The sequence below is a fragment of the Phoenix dactylifera genome, chromosome 13, assembly GCF_009389715.1.
Source record: "Phoenix dactylifera cultivar Barhee BC4 chromosome 13, palm_55x_up_171113_PBpolish2nd_filt_p, whole genome shotgun sequence".
Lineage (NCBI taxonomy): Eukaryota > Viridiplantae > Streptophyta > Magnoliopsida > Arecales > Arecaceae > Phoenix > Phoenix dactylifera.
The window spans coordinates 8,049,029-8,066,445 of record NC_052404.1 but is presented as its reverse complement, the minus strand read 5'-3'; the positions used below and the strand labels follow the sequence as shown (position 1 = coordinate 8,066,445).

The 17,417-nt window shown below is 38.1% G+C and overlaps 2 protein-coding genes across 7 annotated transcripts; one reads left to right on the top strand and one right to left on the bottom strand.

Moving 5' to 3' along the window:
- Positions 1-784: 784 nt before the first annotated feature.
- Positions 785-8,943, top strand: LOC103709663 (pentatricopeptide repeat-containing protein At5g56310). Of its 5 annotated transcripts, none has more exons than XM_039132931.1 (4): positions 785-3,201; positions 7,592-7,719; positions 8,507-8,619; positions 8,744-8,943. In XM_039132931.1, exon 1 carries the CDS (start codon positions 940-942, stop codon positions 2,611-2,613), a length of 1,674 nt encoding a protein of 557 aa, XP_038988859.1. In that variant the 5' UTR covers positions 785-939; the 3' UTR covers positions 2,614-3,201; positions 7,592-7,719; positions 8,507-8,619; positions 8,744-8,943. The 5 variants fall into 5 exon arrangements, 4 of the variants coding, with proteins under 4 accessions (XP_038988859.1, XP_026661454.2, XP_038988860.1 ...); XM_026805653.2 differs by having other exon boundaries at positions 8,507-8,660; XR_005514535.1 differs by lacking the exon at positions 785-3,201 and adding an exon at positions 7,200-7,440 and having other exon boundaries at positions 8,507-8,660.
- Positions 4,631-11,189, bottom strand: LOC103709713 (kinesin-like protein KIN-14B). 2 transcript variants are annotated; one of them, XM_039132930.1, is made up of 12 exons: positions 10,504-10,570; positions 9,927-10,218; positions 9,763-9,846; positions 9,476-9,643; positions 9,276-9,382; positions 8,978-9,156; positions 8,628-8,789; positions 8,326-8,541; positions 7,810-7,847; positions 7,571-7,698; positions 5,870-7,220; positions 4,631-4,944 (listed from the first exon to the last, which is right to left on the bottom strand). In XM_039132930.1, the coding sequence occupies exons 2-12, from the start codon at positions 10,174-10,176 to the stop codon at positions 4,829-4,831; spliced, it is 2,799 nt and encodes a 932-aa protein (XP_038988858.1). In that variant the 5' UTR covers positions 10,177-10,218; positions 10,504-10,570; the 3' UTR covers positions 4,631-4,828. The 2 variants fall into 2 exon arrangements, with proteins under 2 accessions (XP_038988858.1, XP_026661452.2); XM_026805651.2 differs by having other exon boundaries at positions 9,927-11,189.
- Positions 11,190-17,417: the final 6,228 nt, after the last annotated feature.

Below are 17,417 nucleotides of genomic sequence, written 5' to 3'. Positions count from 1 at the left end.
CCTTTGGGTTGGTATGAGCTAGAGTAAGACCACCAAACCTTACCCATCAATGAGATTGGCTTTATGAAACCATTTTAGTAGCAATTTGGATCCATTATGTCATGGTTCCATATCTTTCTGCGAGTTGAGACTACCGGTTAATTTAATATTAGCACCACCTTTCTCATTAGGTTTAGGTTTAGCAAGGCCTATGTATCGTCGTGGCATGAGCACAGCCAGCTAAATCAGAATCAAACAAGCAATACAAAGCAAAAGGAATGGAAAACTGTTGAGTACAAAGAAACTCTCCAAATGGTATGCAACGAAAGAAGCGACTCGGTCAGCAACCTGGTTCGCCTCTCGAAGGACATGTCTGACCTAAAGAATCTGGCACTTTCATAGCATCCGACGAATGTCGCACAGAAGCAGGTGCTCCACCTCCTTCCGTCTCTCTTCCCTAAGGCGCGCCATCAGGGAAGCTGAGTCTTCCTTCAGAATGATACAACCAGCCTGTAGAATATATCTCGCATAAGAAAATTCCTTCCATGCTGTCCTAAGCTCCGCCCCAAAAGTCGAGACCTCGAAAGAGCGACAGCCCCAGCTGCAATCCGTCTGACGCCATGATCTTTAATAACAAAAGCCACTCCTGCCTGATCGGCACCGTCGGGCAAACTACCATCAAAGTTCATCTTTAGATGGCGAGGGGGTGGGGGCTTTCAAGAAATAAGGATAAACCTTTAGATGGCCGAGGAAGGCTAGTTGACAGTCCATCTAGATTTCTAGAAAAATCACTATACATTGGTTGTTGACTGCAATAGAGAGATTGGAGTCAAAAGTCTTGACAGTCGTATCTCTAAGTATTTGCATGCTACTCGCGGGGGACGAGAAACGAGTGTCTAGCACCATGAGAGCACCGTGAAGACAAAATGCTCCACTCAAACCCATTCCTCCTCCAAAGCCATGCTCCGACGATTTCTTTCTCCCCGATTCTTCTCCTCCCTCGCCTTCCCTTCTCCATCTCCCATCAAAGAGAGCACCCATCTCACTCCACTCCCTCGTCTCCTCTACCTCCTAAACCACTCATCCACCTTCGAACACATGGCCCAGATTCACAGCTTCATGGTCTCCCGAGGCCTTGACGGCGACAACCTCCTCCTCGGCAAGTTCATCCACGCTTGCTCTCTCCTGGGCTTTAAAGACTACGCCTTCTCCGTCTTCGGACGCAAAGACCAACCCGATATCTATCTCTATAACACCATGATCCGAAGCCTCTCTCGAACTGATTCAGCTTTAGATGCCATTTCTCTCTTCAACAGAATTCAATCCGTCGGTCTTCGACCCGATACTTATTCCTTCCCTTTCGTACTAAAGGGGGTTGCTCAACTGACCATGCTTGAATTGGGCCAAGGGATTCACAGCCAAATTATCCGAGTTGGGCTGGGTTGTGATGTTCATATCTCCACCGCTCTTATTCACATGTACTCAGCTTGCGAAGATATCGAGGATGCCCGGCTTCTGTTTGATGAAATTCGTCACAGAGATGTTGTATCATGGAATGCAATGGTTGCGGGATATGTCAAGGTTGGGGATATGGACAATGCGCACGCCCTTTTTGAACGGATGCCCGAAAGGAATGTGATCTCGTGGACGACGATGATCGCCGGCTACGCTCAGATGAGCCACCCGGGTGAGGCAATTGCTATTTTTCGGCGGATGCAGCTGGAGGACAGCGTTGAGCCAGATGAGGTCGCACTGTTGGGAGTTCTTTCAGCTTGTGCTCAGTTGGGTGCATTGGATCTGGGAGAATGGATCCATGGTTATGTTGACAAGCATAAGTTATATAAGACTGTTCCATTAATGAATGCATTAATAGACATGTACGCAAAGTCTGGCAACATAGAGAAAGCATTGGAGCTCTTTGAGAATATGAAGCACAAGAGCGTCGTAACTTGGACCACGATGATTGCTGGGTTTGCTCTGCATGGGCTTGGAAATGAAGCGCTCAACATGCTTGATCGAATGGAGGGGGAGAATGTCAAGCCGAATGATGTTACTTTTCTAGCCATCCTATCCGCTTGTAGCCATGCTGGGCAAGCTGATATGGGTCAGTGGTATTTTCACCGCATGCGTTCATGGTACAACATCAGACCTAGGATTGAGCACTATGGATGTATGGTTGATCTACTTGGTCGGGCAGGCTTTCTAGGAGAGGCATGTGATCTAGTAGGAGATATGCCATTTGACGCAAATGGAGCCATATGGGGAGCTCTTCTAGCTGCTGCTAGGATCCATGATGATGTTGAGCTAGGAGAGCAAGCCTTGAGGCATCTCATTGAAGTTGAGCCCCAAAATGGTGGGAACTATATCCTTCTATCTAATATTTATGCAGCACATGAGAAGTGGGATGATGTTGGAAAGCTGAGGAAGCTGATGAAAGATAGGGGAGTAAATAAAGTGCCGGGAGGGAGTTCTGTTGAAGTTGATGGCATGGTCCATGAATTTACCTCCAGAGATGGATCTCATCCTTGCTTGGAGAGGATATACAGAGTTTTGTATGAGATAAATGGGCACTTAAAAATGATTGGTTATGTTCCAAGGCTTCACGGAGGACTTCTTGAGTTTGAAGAAGGATAAAAAAACAACCCAAAATGGAGCTTGGTATGCAATTTGGAAAATGAAAGAATTTTCACCTTAAACTGATGCTTTATTGGGCTATGGATATAATAAATGTGTGATGATGACAGATTTGTGTGAAGCAAGAGATCAAGAGGCTCTGTTGAGAACTATACAACTTGCAAGATCAGTCCTCTTGTCAGCAGGGTCTTTGTGCAGGAGTTTAGTTCCTGCAATTATGCACTTCAATTCAGAAGTGCAAGTTTCTGTTGGCCTCAAATATATATTGGGGCAACAAGAGACCAAGTGAACGTTCATTCAACTCAGATTCCATTTGCTACATCAATATTGAAAACTGATTCTTCCTATTTCTCATCTCCTTCATCTGCCATGAGCAAACACATAAAACAAGTTGCATCGCAGGACACTCATGGTATGCCAAATAAGGCCAAGATAATGGCTTGTCATGGAACGGACACAGGATTTATCCAACTGAACCACACATTCATATATAACACAAGGTGAAAGGCAAGAGCACCAATCCATCAACAAGTTTGACAGGAGCAACAAAACAAAATACTATATGCTGTATAATGGCAGGTGTTGAAGGTGAGTTGGGGTCTACAACGCTTCGAGCATCTTGCAATGATCAGTTAAATTGAATTAGCTATGGACCATAAATTTTTCCAGGATCAGTCCCTGATTTTTGGCCATCTCAATTCCTGTCCTGTTCTTGTTGGTTGCAAAACACTTTCGGATTCTTTCTATTTGTCCTGTATACTTTTTCCTTTGCAATGAAGCTTCTGCCACCTGTTATTTCATTGTTGTAGGGACAAAGAACTCCCAGTGTCCTCATTTTATTTTTAATAAAAAATATTTCATTGAATGATCTTATTTTACTGTTTCTCAAATGAGAAGATAAAAATTCATGTCCCTTGGATTTATTATGTATGCTATCTTCCATTTACTCTAATATTTAATTAATAAAATTGACAATTTGAGAGTGGATTTGTGTGCAATGAAGGTGTACACCTTGGAAGCAACAACACAAGAGCTTTTTTGATGTACTTTTGTTGATCGTCTAGCATGTCTGCATCGACTATTATCTTGTTCTATTGACATATTCTGCATGCATATGCTTAATATTTTTACTTCCATTTGATTATACAAGATTTTATCTTGATCTACTCATTTCCATTTCATGTGTTTTGATGAAGGATATGGTTTGGTGGTTGTTTTGTTTTTTCACTCTATCAAGCACCTAGAATTATATATAAGTCCTATGAGAGAGGACTGCGAAAGAGATCAGCTTTTGCAAACCAACGCAGACAAGAAAGAATATATATTTGAGAAGGAAATTGAAGCTTGGAAAAAGCTCATCAAGATGGAAATAACCATAAGACATCCTCATTAAAGGTAAAAAATCATGGAATACACATGGATGTAGTTGAGTAAATTTAACTACTCAGAAACCGAAAACATGCATGAACATCACTTTTTACATTAGCTAAAACAATAATAATATATAACCATAAAGTTAATCTCTTCTCAAACTCAAACGAGATCCTCACAAAATAAAGATCTAGACCTCATTTGTGTAGCACAAAATATGATCTTCCATAATGATAGAACCACTAGTCTGCTAAAGACCCTACAGTCTCCAAGAAAGCTTTCTCCTGCTGGTGGTTGCATATTGATACCTGAAGTGATACTTAGCTGTCTAAGTTGATATACTCATTTGCATGATATTCTGAAGGATGAATTTGAACCTTCACTTTGCCAATTGTGCCTTGTCTTGTAGATATGTGAAGAGGCCTAGCTCTCATGTACTGCTACATCACCCTTTTATGCTTTAATCTTAGGTTCTTGACATGCATGCACTTTCAAAACATGCAAGCCATCACATATGTGTGGACTCACCCAAGCACATGCATGCGTACTTGAATGCGCTTGCGCAAGTGTGCTTGTGTGCATGTGTAAGAGAGACATAGAGAGAGAGAGAGAGAGTTGAAATGCATAAATAATACTCAAGAGATAGTTGAAGCATAATTTTAACATTTGTATTGGACTTGACATTTTTGAGAAAAAGCATAGTTTTGTATTTGGAAATTATGATGGGTGGTATTTGATGAGCTGCACCTTGTTACCTCTACAATGTTGCAAGTCTGAAGGCTCAGTTTTGGTCCTAACCACCTGGTTGGGAAAGACAAAAATAAATGCAACCATGAAAAATTCTTTAAAACATTAAACCATGAAAAAAATCATGCCCATATCCTAGACTGTGAATTCCCAGCCCTAGAAGAGCACTTGCCCATAACATCTGAAGAGTCTGTTGAAATTGTTGATGTATTCCTGAAGAGAAATCAAACAGAACACAATGTAAGGCATTAAAAAATATTGCTAATATAGATTGGTGCAACCAAGTTCCACATAGTCATATAAAGAAAAGCTAGGACAACTATGCAGAGAGTAGCTTAGTGGATTGTTGATGTCTTCCTTCTGACAGAGAAGATGTAAATGGGCTAATGGTATTTGAAACATGGTTGCCGAGTTCTGTGTAATGAAGTGCGGTTGGTAATGCTAATGCCTTTCTGATTCTTCAGACAAATCTCGATATTTTTTTCTGGATAATGATTAATATTTAATATAGAAATCTATATTGCTTCAGAGAAAGTCGTTAAAAAATTCTGCCATCATCTTGTTTAGTTTAAGAAAGAAATATCCTTAGCTATTATTATGCGCAAAAGCCTCTGGTCCTTGGAAATAAATTTGGACGGGATATTCTGGAGATATCCTTGGGAATCTGAAATGGAGACATGTTCGATTTCTCTGATTCCATAAGGAGTTGGATGCTATATTAAGTTGAATCAAAAGGTGTTGATATTAAGGTGTATAAATTGACTCTAAATGCTCTTCTAGAGCTATCACATTGTGGAAGAGTTCCCATTGGAAGATTTATTTTTGCTGGGAAAGCTTTCTAATTACATATCTTGTGCATACATCTAAAGGGAAAGTGATGGATTATATAGTCAACTGAAAATTTGATAATCTTCATAATCTATTAAAAATGTCCCTGTGAGAAAACAAATGGGTGCTCTCCCTTTTTTCGCTTTTTTCTTGGGTTGGATTCTTTTGGTGCAGTTTGTGTATAGTTTAAACTTTAATCTGCCCTGCTCCTAGATTGTAATTTTTTGAAGTATTGATGCCTAACCTGCAAATTCATTGGGATTTTTTTTTTGGTTGTGATCTCTTGAAATGGTCGTGGCTAGAAAGTTACCTGTGTTACCTGTGTGGCCTTCTTCCTCTTTGAAGCTGGTAACATTTACCGCTGGGTTTTCCATTGCTGCATTCTTATGATCAATTGTCGGAAGATCATTGGTTGTAAATAATGATCTTCTTGCTCTTCTAAAGTATAAGCATGGTTCCCCAGCATCTTCCATCTTTTGTTGAGACCCACAAAGATCTTGAGTGTAGCTTTCCACTGATATTGTGTTTTCTTTGGATACAGGAGTTTGTGCTTGTGTTACAGAAGATTCATTATCGACCTCAACTTCAGCGGTGTTTTCAGTAAATTCTTCCTGATGTTCTGGGTTTAGTTTTAATTTTTCAGCTATTTGATCATAATCTTTGTTGTTATGGTACTTGGTCTGTGTCATGTCAAATAACGAATCAGCCAGAAAACTGTCTCTTCCATCCATTGCCATGTTCTTCAGAGACTTTTCAGTAGGCATAGCTTCACCAAATTGCTCTGTCGTATCATAGAAGTTAAGATCCTTTGCAAATTCATTCACATGCTTTTTGCTGACTGTTTGTTTTCTGGTATTAACACCACCTAGCATTTCTGCCTGGTCATTCTTCCTTCCAGGGTTCCGTTTATTGTATCTGTCACTTCTTTTCTCAATTGGATTAGCAAGGACTCTTTCACCCTGATGAGTATGTGCACTTATTTGCTCTTTCATTTGTAGATGAAGCCAACTGTCGATGACTAAGTGCTTCTTCTGGTCAATCTTTTTGGCCTGAAGACTTTCCGACTCACTGACACTTCCCTGGGAAAGAGAAGTCACCAAACTTCTTGGGGACTTCTCCTGTTCAGGGAAAATTACCTTTTTGATTTCATAATCTGAGGCACCCTGACTGCATTCTGTTCCATCGTCTGTATTATTTCTCCAGTTCATATAGCTAGTTGTGGATATACTATGTTCTGAGCCACATTCAGACTGCCAAGCAACATCCTTTGCTCGGGAAGTTACAGATTCAGCATAAACAGAGGCTGGCCTCCTCTTTGGGGGAACTGGTGGTTTCTTCCTAGTACTTAAAAAATTCTGGTGATCTAAATCAATCTTTTTTTGACTGGAAACGGTTGGCCTCATATATCTAGGCAGGCTAGCTGAAGTTCCTGAAAAATCTGTGACATTCTGCGCATTTATTTCCCCATTAGACTGCATCTCTTCAGTGGATAAGTACGAAAATTGCAAGTGGCAATTATCCAGTGATTCATATCTTGTCAAAAGTCTCAGTTTCTCATTGAGACTCTCCATATCTCTTCTGACTTGCTGACGTTCATTCTCTAATTGTTTCACCTTTTGTAACAGTTCAGACATTGCAATTTCTTTCTTAGCTCTCTCTTCCTGTTGAGAGTCAACAGTTAGCATCCCTAGAAAAGAACATTAATGCACAGTCTAGCGAAAAAGTGATTACTATTCTAGGAAAAGTGCAAGTCTAGTTTGTGGTTTGTATGTATGCCTGAGAGTTATTAACTCATGGACTATTGACATAAATATTTCATACATGAACAATTTGCAGGCACTGCACAGATTCATAGAAAAGCTGGAGAAAAGCAGGAAAAATGTATTATATAGTATCTAAATTTTTTCTTTTTTTTGAATGTCATATGGAATTATGTTTACTTGGATGGATCACCATTGTTATACTAGAAATAGTTCACTATAATATACTAAAATGAATTTTCAAATCTTACTGTTGGCTCTTCACTTTCCAGGCAGATACTTCTCACCCTTGTAGCAAAACCTAAGGAACAAATAGTTTCACACAAATCTTCTTCTTTGGGACTGACATGAACAAGCATCAAAGTTTTCGAGTCAGACCCTGTAACCATGAGAACATGAGGTGAGAAACATTGATAAATTTGATATACCAGTTAACAGTAGAAATAATAACCATGATTGTACTTGTTGAGGGAGATGTTGTAAAAATTACCAAGGGAATCTCTAAGTACTTGTGTAAGCTTGCTATTCCTGTCAAATATGGAAAATTTACACTCAAACTGTATTCAAAATAAAACAAAACTCAGTTCACTAGAATGAATTCCATCTTTTTTCTGAGTTCTTTAAATTGGTCCTCTAGCTAAATAAACATTTTGTCTGAATGCATGACCACCGCATTGATCTAATTTCGTTAGAAATTCAACTATAGGTCATGCGAAATCATACAATCAATGAAAACTTGCTTATATTGCAAGTAAATGGTTGCACTCATTTCAGAGCTCAGCAAATATGAGTCTAATAACTTTGTTAAGTTCCAAATGGTCATTAAACTTTTTAACACACTTGGAAGGTTGCAGCTGGATGAGCCAGATATACATATCCATCAATTTAAAGGAAGAAAATATAAATTGATAGGTATAGGAGAAAGAACTATGCTGGTTGTATATCTGTATTGAAAGCTGTGATTATGTATATGTTATTATGATTTTGCAGTTCTTATTATAGTTACCTGTAAGGCACATGAGGTTTTTTACTTTGGAGTGCACTGATGACATCTCCAAGGGCTGACAGGGATAGATTGATGGCCTTTCCCTCTTCGAGTCTTCTTCCACTTGCTTTTGTCTTTAACAAGCGTTCACTTCCGCCTAGATCAACCATCCAAATCTTATTTGTTTCCCTTCGTCTCTCAGGTACACCAAGTGAAGTCAATGTCATGCGTATCAGGCTGTCCTGAGCAGAGAACATCAATTTCTGTGATTTGGAGATAGCTCTCATCATTCGCAGTGCTACAGAAGGCGAACAAGTAATTACCAGTGAGATCTGCTTGATGTGGAATTAGCCAGGGTAGAAGCTGTTGATCTAAACCGACTTCCCAGTTCATATAATCTTTCTACTTGCTCATAGTTACTCACTTTGATGGCTACTAGGTTCTCAATCTCGATGCCACCATTTGGGTTCATTTGGATCGAAAGTCTGTGAGCAGATATTGACAAGTGATAGCAGCATCAATTGTTGCTAAACATTCTTATATATCATTATAGCTAAGTCTTGTCTCATGACTGCAGCATTCTGAGGCCATTATTGTCTCAAACATAAGGCATCTAATTGGCATTGATATGCATGGGCTCAACAATCTCATAAGTTCTAAAATAAATACTCACCTTGGTGCTTTATGAAGCCTCAGCCTTTTGCTTTTGGGAACAAGCAAATCTCTTAGATTGCCCATATAAATCTCAAGCATACTGAAAGTGAACTGGAATCTAAAGTTGCTTTCTGATGCTTGTTGAAATAGTTTCTCAATTCCACGTTGCACGACACCTGCATTATCTGGCGTGCCCTCCTAAAGCATTTGAAAAATAAATTGGCGAGACTAGGAGGATTATATTTTACGAATTCTGACAGTAATTGCCTACTAAAAGCATTCAAAACATAATAAGAAAAAATAAAATATGGTCTTACCATGGTATAAGTTTTACCGGTGCCTGTCTGGCCGTAAGCAAAGATGCAAACATTATACCCATCCAGGGCAGATTTGATCACTGGTTCAATTTCAGAAAACACTCCTTCTGAAAAGTTTTAAGAATGCAATATCATGAACATATTCTTTCTGGAACTATTCCTTTATCATTACTCATATAAGAGTATATCGATTCAGATACCTTGTGTAGATTGTTGATGGAAAACCTTGTCGAAATTGTATTGTTTACTCTTACTCTCTGCAATTCTTAAGAAAACATTACTTGGATCCGAAGTTAGCACCGATCTCTCATAACCACAATTTTCTGTAGGAAGAAATGGCCTTATACGGCAGAAGACACGGATATTCCCTGCAATAACAATATTAGAATCACATCTGCTACCACTTGACCACTCATCAGTTTCACGAGACATGCATTTCTGAAGAGAAAAATGAAGAACCAAAGGGGTTTAGGATCAAAACTGTTACCTTTTAAATCCAAAAAATCATTCAGCGCCTGTCTCTTCTCTAAGTTTAATTGCTTTAGTTGGGCATTAAGAGAAGCAAGCTCATCTGTTATCAATGAAAAAGGTAAGAATCCTTTTCTGAAAAACATTAGCTAGTTTTGGAAGACATGAAACAGAGTGCAATACCTCTAATCTTCAAAACAGAAGCATCTGTTTCTGCATCACTGCGACCAATATTTTCCACCCTATCCAAAGCCAGGCCTTTTTTACGCGAATCACCGGCTGGTTTGGCGGATGACAAGTCCTTTATTATCCGAGAAACTGATTCGACCCAACCGGGAGTCAGATTTTTGTTGAATCCCACAAGTGATTGTATGGATTTTGACAGACTTCGGATGGATTTACTTCGTTTTTTCCCTTCACAAGACTCATCCATGATTAAACGACTTCAATATTCTATAAACCGATACTCGATAATCTGGAAGAAATAACAAACATTCACAGAATCAGGCCATGTGTAGCTCAAAATTTTCCACCTTCCCTCATCAATCAGATAATCCGCTATTTCACTATTTTATAGTATATTGTTGCTGCTTTCTTCCTTCTTTTATTATCTATGATTCTTCTGAGCAACGTAACTAGTGCAGGAACTTGAACAGAAGTATAAGTGAAATCCAAAGCATAGAAATTTGGACCGTTGAAAGGAACAAATAAAGAAACAAGAGAATAGATATGAGCTGCAGCGAGAACTATATTTTCTGACCTTTTTCTTCTGCCTGAACTGATCTCTTATCTTAGCTTTACTTGCAGTGAAACTCACAAAAAACAGAGAAACAAAATGGAGATGGGAACTACCTTTCAGGAGCTCCATATAAATAATTCATTCTACTGCCAGCTACTTTCCAACAAGTCCCCGGGAAGTCGCTGTCTTCCTCTGAAGAAAAGGTTAATTTCTACTCCAAGGCATCCGCTTCAGCTAACACATTTATCCATTATTTTCTCAGTCGAAGTTTGGAATGTGACAATCCCTTGGGGGAAAAAAAAAAGAATGAATCAAATGAGAGAGAACAAGGAAGTCCAATGAGGAAATGCAGAACATGAATGAGAAGAAAGCTGAAATATTTTTTCCTTCAAAAGAGAGAGAGAGAGTTGAAATATCACAAGCTGATTGATATATCTGATTCTCATATCAGTCAACAAGCGACATCAGGAACACATTAGGACAGTGGCCTGCAGCCTACCGGAACAACTCTCTATCAAGATTTCTCCAGGAATTTCTCTGTTCCATAAGATGTGCTCTCAAGTTTGGAGCCTTTGGGTCTGTCTACCAAATATCAACAAAAGCCGGCACGCTGTGGGTTGCAGAGGAAGAGTTGCCTAGAGCAATCCGAGACTTGTTATTTTTTGATTTTATTAAATATATGCATACTGTATAAATCATCCGTTTTAGCCACACAAAAAAATTATCAACAAAAGCATTAGAATAGAATCAATTGCTCTATATAGCTAGAAGAGATATAATTTAGAGCTGCAGAACTCGCTATGCAAGTGAAAAAATAGGGTGAGGCAGAGAACAATTCGGAGAGAGTGCGAGTGCACGTCATGGATGCTAATATTATAGAAATAAGCCCATCATATGATTAGTGGCGTTCATATGGCACTTATTTTTTAATGGTGTGATGATGTTCTGTAGGTAACTGAAATCATTCTTTCGATAGCTGCCTTTAGGCTTACCTACCATGTATGCTGCTTATTCTTTCAGAATTATAGATATTCCCGCGTGCTTAAGTTTCTGTGATGACAGTAATATGTAACAAGCCACCTAAGTACCTGATCAACCCAAAGAAAAGTCAGAATAAGAAAATTCCCTTCCAACTTCCTCAATTCTGATGACCGCATCATCTTTCATGACCACAACCATCATAAAAAATATGATGTTCCTCCTTCCAATGCAAATGACACCAAACAGAGGGCCATTGGATGGATGACCCATGAGCTAGAACCAGTCCACCTTCTAATTATCACTTCTTTTGAGCAAATATAATTAGCGAAATTGCTCATTGTTTTGGATCATCAAATTCCATAGTCCGGACTTGGTCTAAAAGTAATGTTGAAAGGACTGATAGATCCTTACAGAATTCATGTGCGTATATATGGCTTCTCGTTTAGTATATGGCCTATCCGAGGGACATGGTTTGAAGCCCTGTGTGGTCTTTTCCGGCACAGTGCCAGTCCCATTTATCCTTAGTATTTGGCTTCGCATGGGCTCATGAGGAGAGAGTTCATGTCATGCGAGGTTGGAGTGGGGGTGGACCCCATGCTACCAGAATCAACCGTGACCACTGGGGCCCAATAAACTGGAGGGGCCACCAGAGCTTTTGTGGGATCCCACCAACTCCAAGGGAAATGTACTCCCAGAATCATGACGTCGGCTTTTTGTTTGCATTTCTACTGGGGCAGATGGGTTGGTGCTAAGCTTTTATTTTGCACCAGAAGAGTTACTTCACTTGTCAGCCAATCCTATATTTATTTCAGTCATAGAATTTTAAATTGGAGCAATTAGTAGAGATCTCAAGGGGTCGTTTATTCTGGCTATTGAGAATGGAGCAAATCTGGGCTAACGGGAGATAAATTAGTGAGTGCAAATTAGTGGGGCGTCTTATTATTTGTAGCTTAGTATTTGATGGGCTCAGAACCAGGGGCAAGGACAACTGTTGATGAACAAGGTATTCTGCCAAATAGTATTTGAGTGAGGAACACAAGGAGAGAAAATGGAGGGATAACCTGCATTTAGTGTGCATTGAACTTCACAATAATTTAGTTTTTATCCCAAAAACTAAATTGCTCTATCACCGTTTTAGAATGTTTGAAAAATGGATAAGCTTAATTCGCGATGGAATAGACTTATACTATGGCAAGAATATCCTGGACCTGTATGAGCACCTATTCTAAGGTGTTTGGCAGGAATTTGGAGGAATTCCACTACTTTAGGAGATATGCCTCACTTGTCCGCAATCAAACATCTTTTTAATTTTCATAAAATCAAGTTCTCTAGAATTGGCTACGTGCAAGGAAGGTTCCTTTGGATTACCTTGGAAAATCCTATTATCTTATATATTTTACTAATAAATCGACAAAATATGCATATATTTCTCAAAAATAACTATTTGCGCGCGCGCGCGCGCGCACTGCTTTCACAGTTATCCTTCTTGTTATATTTTTGGCCAATAATGTTAGAAAATATCTATTTTGAGTATAAAATTATACATATCAAATTATCCTATTTTCGGAATAACCCTTCTATTTAGATTTTTGGCTGATAGTGTTAGCAAATATCTATTTTAAGTATAAAATAACTCTATTATTCTTTTACATCAAGATGCCTAGGAAATTTTAAATTCAATTTATATCGTAAAGATTTATTTTGCATAAAATTTTAGAGGTATTGTTGCAAAATGATAATAGAATCATTTATATCTAAAAGAATTACTTACTAAAATCATCAGTCAAAAATATAATAGTAAGGACAGCATTGCAAAAACAAGATGAATTGAGATAGATGCAAATAATGATATTTGATCAAAAAATAATGTACTCCATATTTGCAAGGGTATATGTGCAAAAACCCTAACAAAAAATTTGTATATTTGTTGGCCTCCTATTATGAACCATATTATCCTACTTAATGTATCATGAAATTGTTAAAAGATTCAACTCCAACTCTTTGATATCCATTTAAAGTTTTCCATTCATTCACATCTTTTTTCCCTTTTGTTTCCAGATAGATTTATATCTCTTCAACTCTAAAATAAACTGTAAGCTTAGAGGTGCCATGCAGCTTTTGTCACGACAGCATGCTTGATGTTTTACTCAGAAGTTATTGTAGCTTTTCTTTTTTCTGTTTTGAGTAAACAACAGTCACTGCCACTGGCTCCTAGAAATTCTCAAGGCAATTGATCCCTATTCATGTCTAGCATCGAAATTGTTAAGGCTAGAAAGGATATGAATTCCAATAGTTAGTTCGATAGTAAGAACAGTTTGAAAATTATTCTAACATGTTGAATGATTTCAAGAATGTTGATCGTCGATCACATTATCTTATTCTCGTTATTATTGCCATAACTAGTTTGCCTTCGAAAGGTTAGGTTACTTCATCATGGATTTTAGAAAAGCTGGATGGTTTCTCAAGAGCCATAATTAGATTAGCTTCAACGCTACGTTTTTTTTAAAATGATATTCTCTCTTTTAGATCTTGATAAAAATGAAATTTTAAGACTTCTATAAGATAGCTGCTTAAAATATTTTCACTCTTCCTTCTTGTTCTCCTTTTTCCCTAGAAGGACGTCAACATTTAGATGTGCACAACCTACATTAACTCAAGCTCACCAAGAATTTAAAAGGGCCAGCAACAGGGCCAACTGTAGGTTTTTGGCTCGTTTCTATGTTATGAAGAAAAATGTTATTGTCTTTGAATTAGACTTTTTTGAGAATTAAAAGAACCTCAAACAGATAGTCTCCAATGTTAGGTATGACTCAGACTTCAGAGATAAGGTGGAAAATGACACTGGGAGGCTCAAAATCTAGGTATTCTTCCATGGTCAAGCTTGTCATCCATTAACAGTAGCAATGTGAAGGGAATGATCAGTTCAAATAGGTATGTTCAAATATGCATTGAAGACGCTATTATTGCCAACTAGGTTTGCTACTATGATTTCTCTCCCCAGAAATTAGCTGAATGCTGAATCTGGTTCTCTCAATTGCATCTCCTAGCTATATTTCTCACCAGCTTCACTAGAGTCTCTCTTGACCTCTATAAGAATATTTTCCAATAATGATGTGTTCTAGCTATTGATTAAACTGCTAATCATTTGAATCACGCAAAGCAAGCTTGGCTTTCTCTACAAAATACGGGACCAAGTATTGTATATATATGACATGATTGCATGTGAGCAAGTGCTGAATTATTGTATCCTTGGATACCACCACTAAGCTTCATGTTTTAAGTACTGAATAATTGTTCCAGCTGCTTGATAATCTATCTTTTTGAAAGAAAGGGAAGGAGACTCATCCGAGAAGAATTTATCCTGATCTGTAATATTTTATGACACATCTTCGATCTTAGATTTTAAATTTGGAACCTCCATCATGCAGAGTAGGAGTTTGATCATTGAACTATTGCCCCAGCTCATACTGATTAATCTTTTGCTGGCTAGAAGGTTAGCAGCATTCCTCAATATGCATTTGTGTCTTTTTCTTCTCTTCTTCTTCTTTTTTTGTTTTAGGGAAAGCATAAGCATTTCTCTCTCCATGAAAATTTTTTGAGCTCTTTTACAGCCACTAGGGAGCTGCTCAAACTGCTAAATGAGCCATCATCAGCTCCATTCATCAGAGCCCTAGCTTAAGCATTTCTATTTTCATTTATAATGGTCGAGTGCGTTGTTTGCACTATAGAGTTCGATGCAGCGCCCGATGGCCGCCCATCGAGAGATGGATGGCCATCAAACAATATACGCAGTGTATGACACACAAGGACATCTTGTTTGATAGCCGTCCATCTTCTGATGGCAGACATCGAGCGCTGCACGGGATTTTTTGGAGCTAACAGTGCATCGCAGAGGATCATGCTCGTTCAGCTTGTTGTCAACCCTGGCTTCCACTTCCAGGCTTCCATTCTGGGCCCGCTCAAATTAACACAAAGGCCCATCCTAGATCAGAGGCATAGAGCACGCATCAACATTAGAAGTATACCAGGCCGATCGAGTTCCTCACACAGAACTTGGGATAAATCAAAATAAGGAAACAAAACTTCAATCCCACTGCTATGCTCGGAATAATGGGCTTCAATTGAAACGAAGGTCCATCATGTTTTTGGACATGTTCAATAATTCTACTGCTCAACGCTAATCAGCCCACAACGCGCGTCATATAAATTACTGCCCAAGCATTGCATACTACCAATCATAAAAAGTTAATATCAACCATAGCTCATGTTCTTCTCACCACTAAGCCATACATGAGCATTACATTGTAAGCAAACTAGATCATAGCCCGGTTTTCGCATTTTTGAAGGAGACTACGAGTTTGGACCTCGAAAGATAATCTTAATTGGCGATGCTCCTATAGCTATTCTTAAAAGATAACGAAAAAAGGGGAAAAAAGATGAAAGCACATGAAGTATACATAATGCAAGTGACATCCAATAAAAAAAAGATTAGCATGGCTTATGCACAAGGATGACACGTACATATATATCGAGATACAACTAGTGCATGGTTCATTTATTAATCCTTTTTTAAAATTCCAAAAATAGTATGATCGATCTCATCCGATTTTCTTCTTGGATCAAGTAAAACTTAATATTAACTTCCATATCACATTTAAAAGGGAGAAACGAACCTTCATCTTATTTACCTATTCTAAGCTATAGCTCTTTTATTACTATTATTATTTTGAGGGGATAATGGAGGAAGCGAAAACTTCCCCCAAGTTATTAATAAGCGAAAATATTTCCCTATTCCAAGCTCCAACTCACTAGATGGATTCTCCCATCTGGTTTTTCCAAGAAGCTGCCATCATATTCAACACATTAATTGCCCTTGAGAGGGATATCCACATGATCCACTGATATCAAGCAGAAGTTGTCCTAAGAATCTAGGCAGTATGGTTGCCCTCGCAATAGTTCACCGATCAAAAGTTTATTTCCAAAAAAATTTCAAAGCTAGCATCAGTGAGGAAGTATCCAAACCATCCTTTTCATTTCAATAAAGCACCTGGTACATTCAATGTAGCGATTAAGAAAATATGAAAAGATTGATCTGGATTCAGCAACAAACTCACAAAATGCATAAGAAAAGATGATGGTGAATACTGCAATAAATGTTGAGCTGTATTCCTCTGCCTATTCCATAGCTCGACTCCATATTATGGACTCGTTTTGTTCGCAATTTTTTTTTTTTACCAAAATATTTTTTTAAAAAGCTAATTTCTAAAAATATGATATCTGAAAAAATAGTTTTGGTATATTTGGTTGACCATAAGAAAGTGATACATTTTCGAGTAGCTTATATTTTTCTAAAAAAAGTTGTGTGAAATATGAATTATACCATTAATAAAAGAAAATACCTTATTCATGCATTTTGATTGCTTAAGGATAATTTTGCCAAAAAAAAGATGTCAATTTTCAACCGATGAGAAAATAGCTTTTTATATTCCTAATAGATTTTTTTCTCATAAAATATATAAAAAAATTCTTGTAAAAAATGCTACTTTCTTTTTCTTTCTTTTTTTTTTTTCGGGTTTTTTCATTGCCCACTTTTTCTCGAACCAAACAAGGTATATATGTCGTCCGCTATCCTTATCCAGCCGTATATAATCTCTCTCTCTCTCTCTCTCTCGCCCTCTCCCCCAAAGCAACCAATCACTTTGTTCAATTAGGAAAAAAGGAGTTTATTGACTCACAACTAATTCCCGGAGGAAAAGAACCTTTTGGCTATCATATCTTGCATTGGAAAAATATATCTTGCATTCAAGAAACATGCATATATAAATGGTTTCTATAAAAATTGAGAAAAGAAGAAAACAGTAACTAAGAGAATATTGCTATTTGGCTTACGAAAAGAAAACTATTCTCTATCTTATGGTGTCTCTTGATTAAAAGTTAACTAAGAGAATATTGCT

Excerpts from the sequence above, each read along its gene's own strand:
- LOC103709663 (XM_039132932.1), top strand. The coding sequence starts at position 940 with ATGCTCCGACGATTTCTTTCTCCCCGATTCTTCTCCTCCCTCGCCTTC.
- LOC103709713 (XM_026805651.2), bottom strand. The coding sequence starts at position 10,176 with ATGGATGAGTCTTGTGAAGGGAAAAAACGAAGTAAATCCATCCGAAGT. Across the intron at positions 9,644-9,762 it reads TGATTTTTTGGATTTAAAAG|GGAATATCCGTGTCTTCTGC; the intron begins GTAACAGTTTTG and ends TTGTTATTGCAG. Across the intron at positions 9,383-9,475 it reads CCATCAACAATCTACACAAG|AAGGAGTGTTTTCTGAAATT; the intron begins GTATCTGAATCG and ends AAAACTTTTCAG.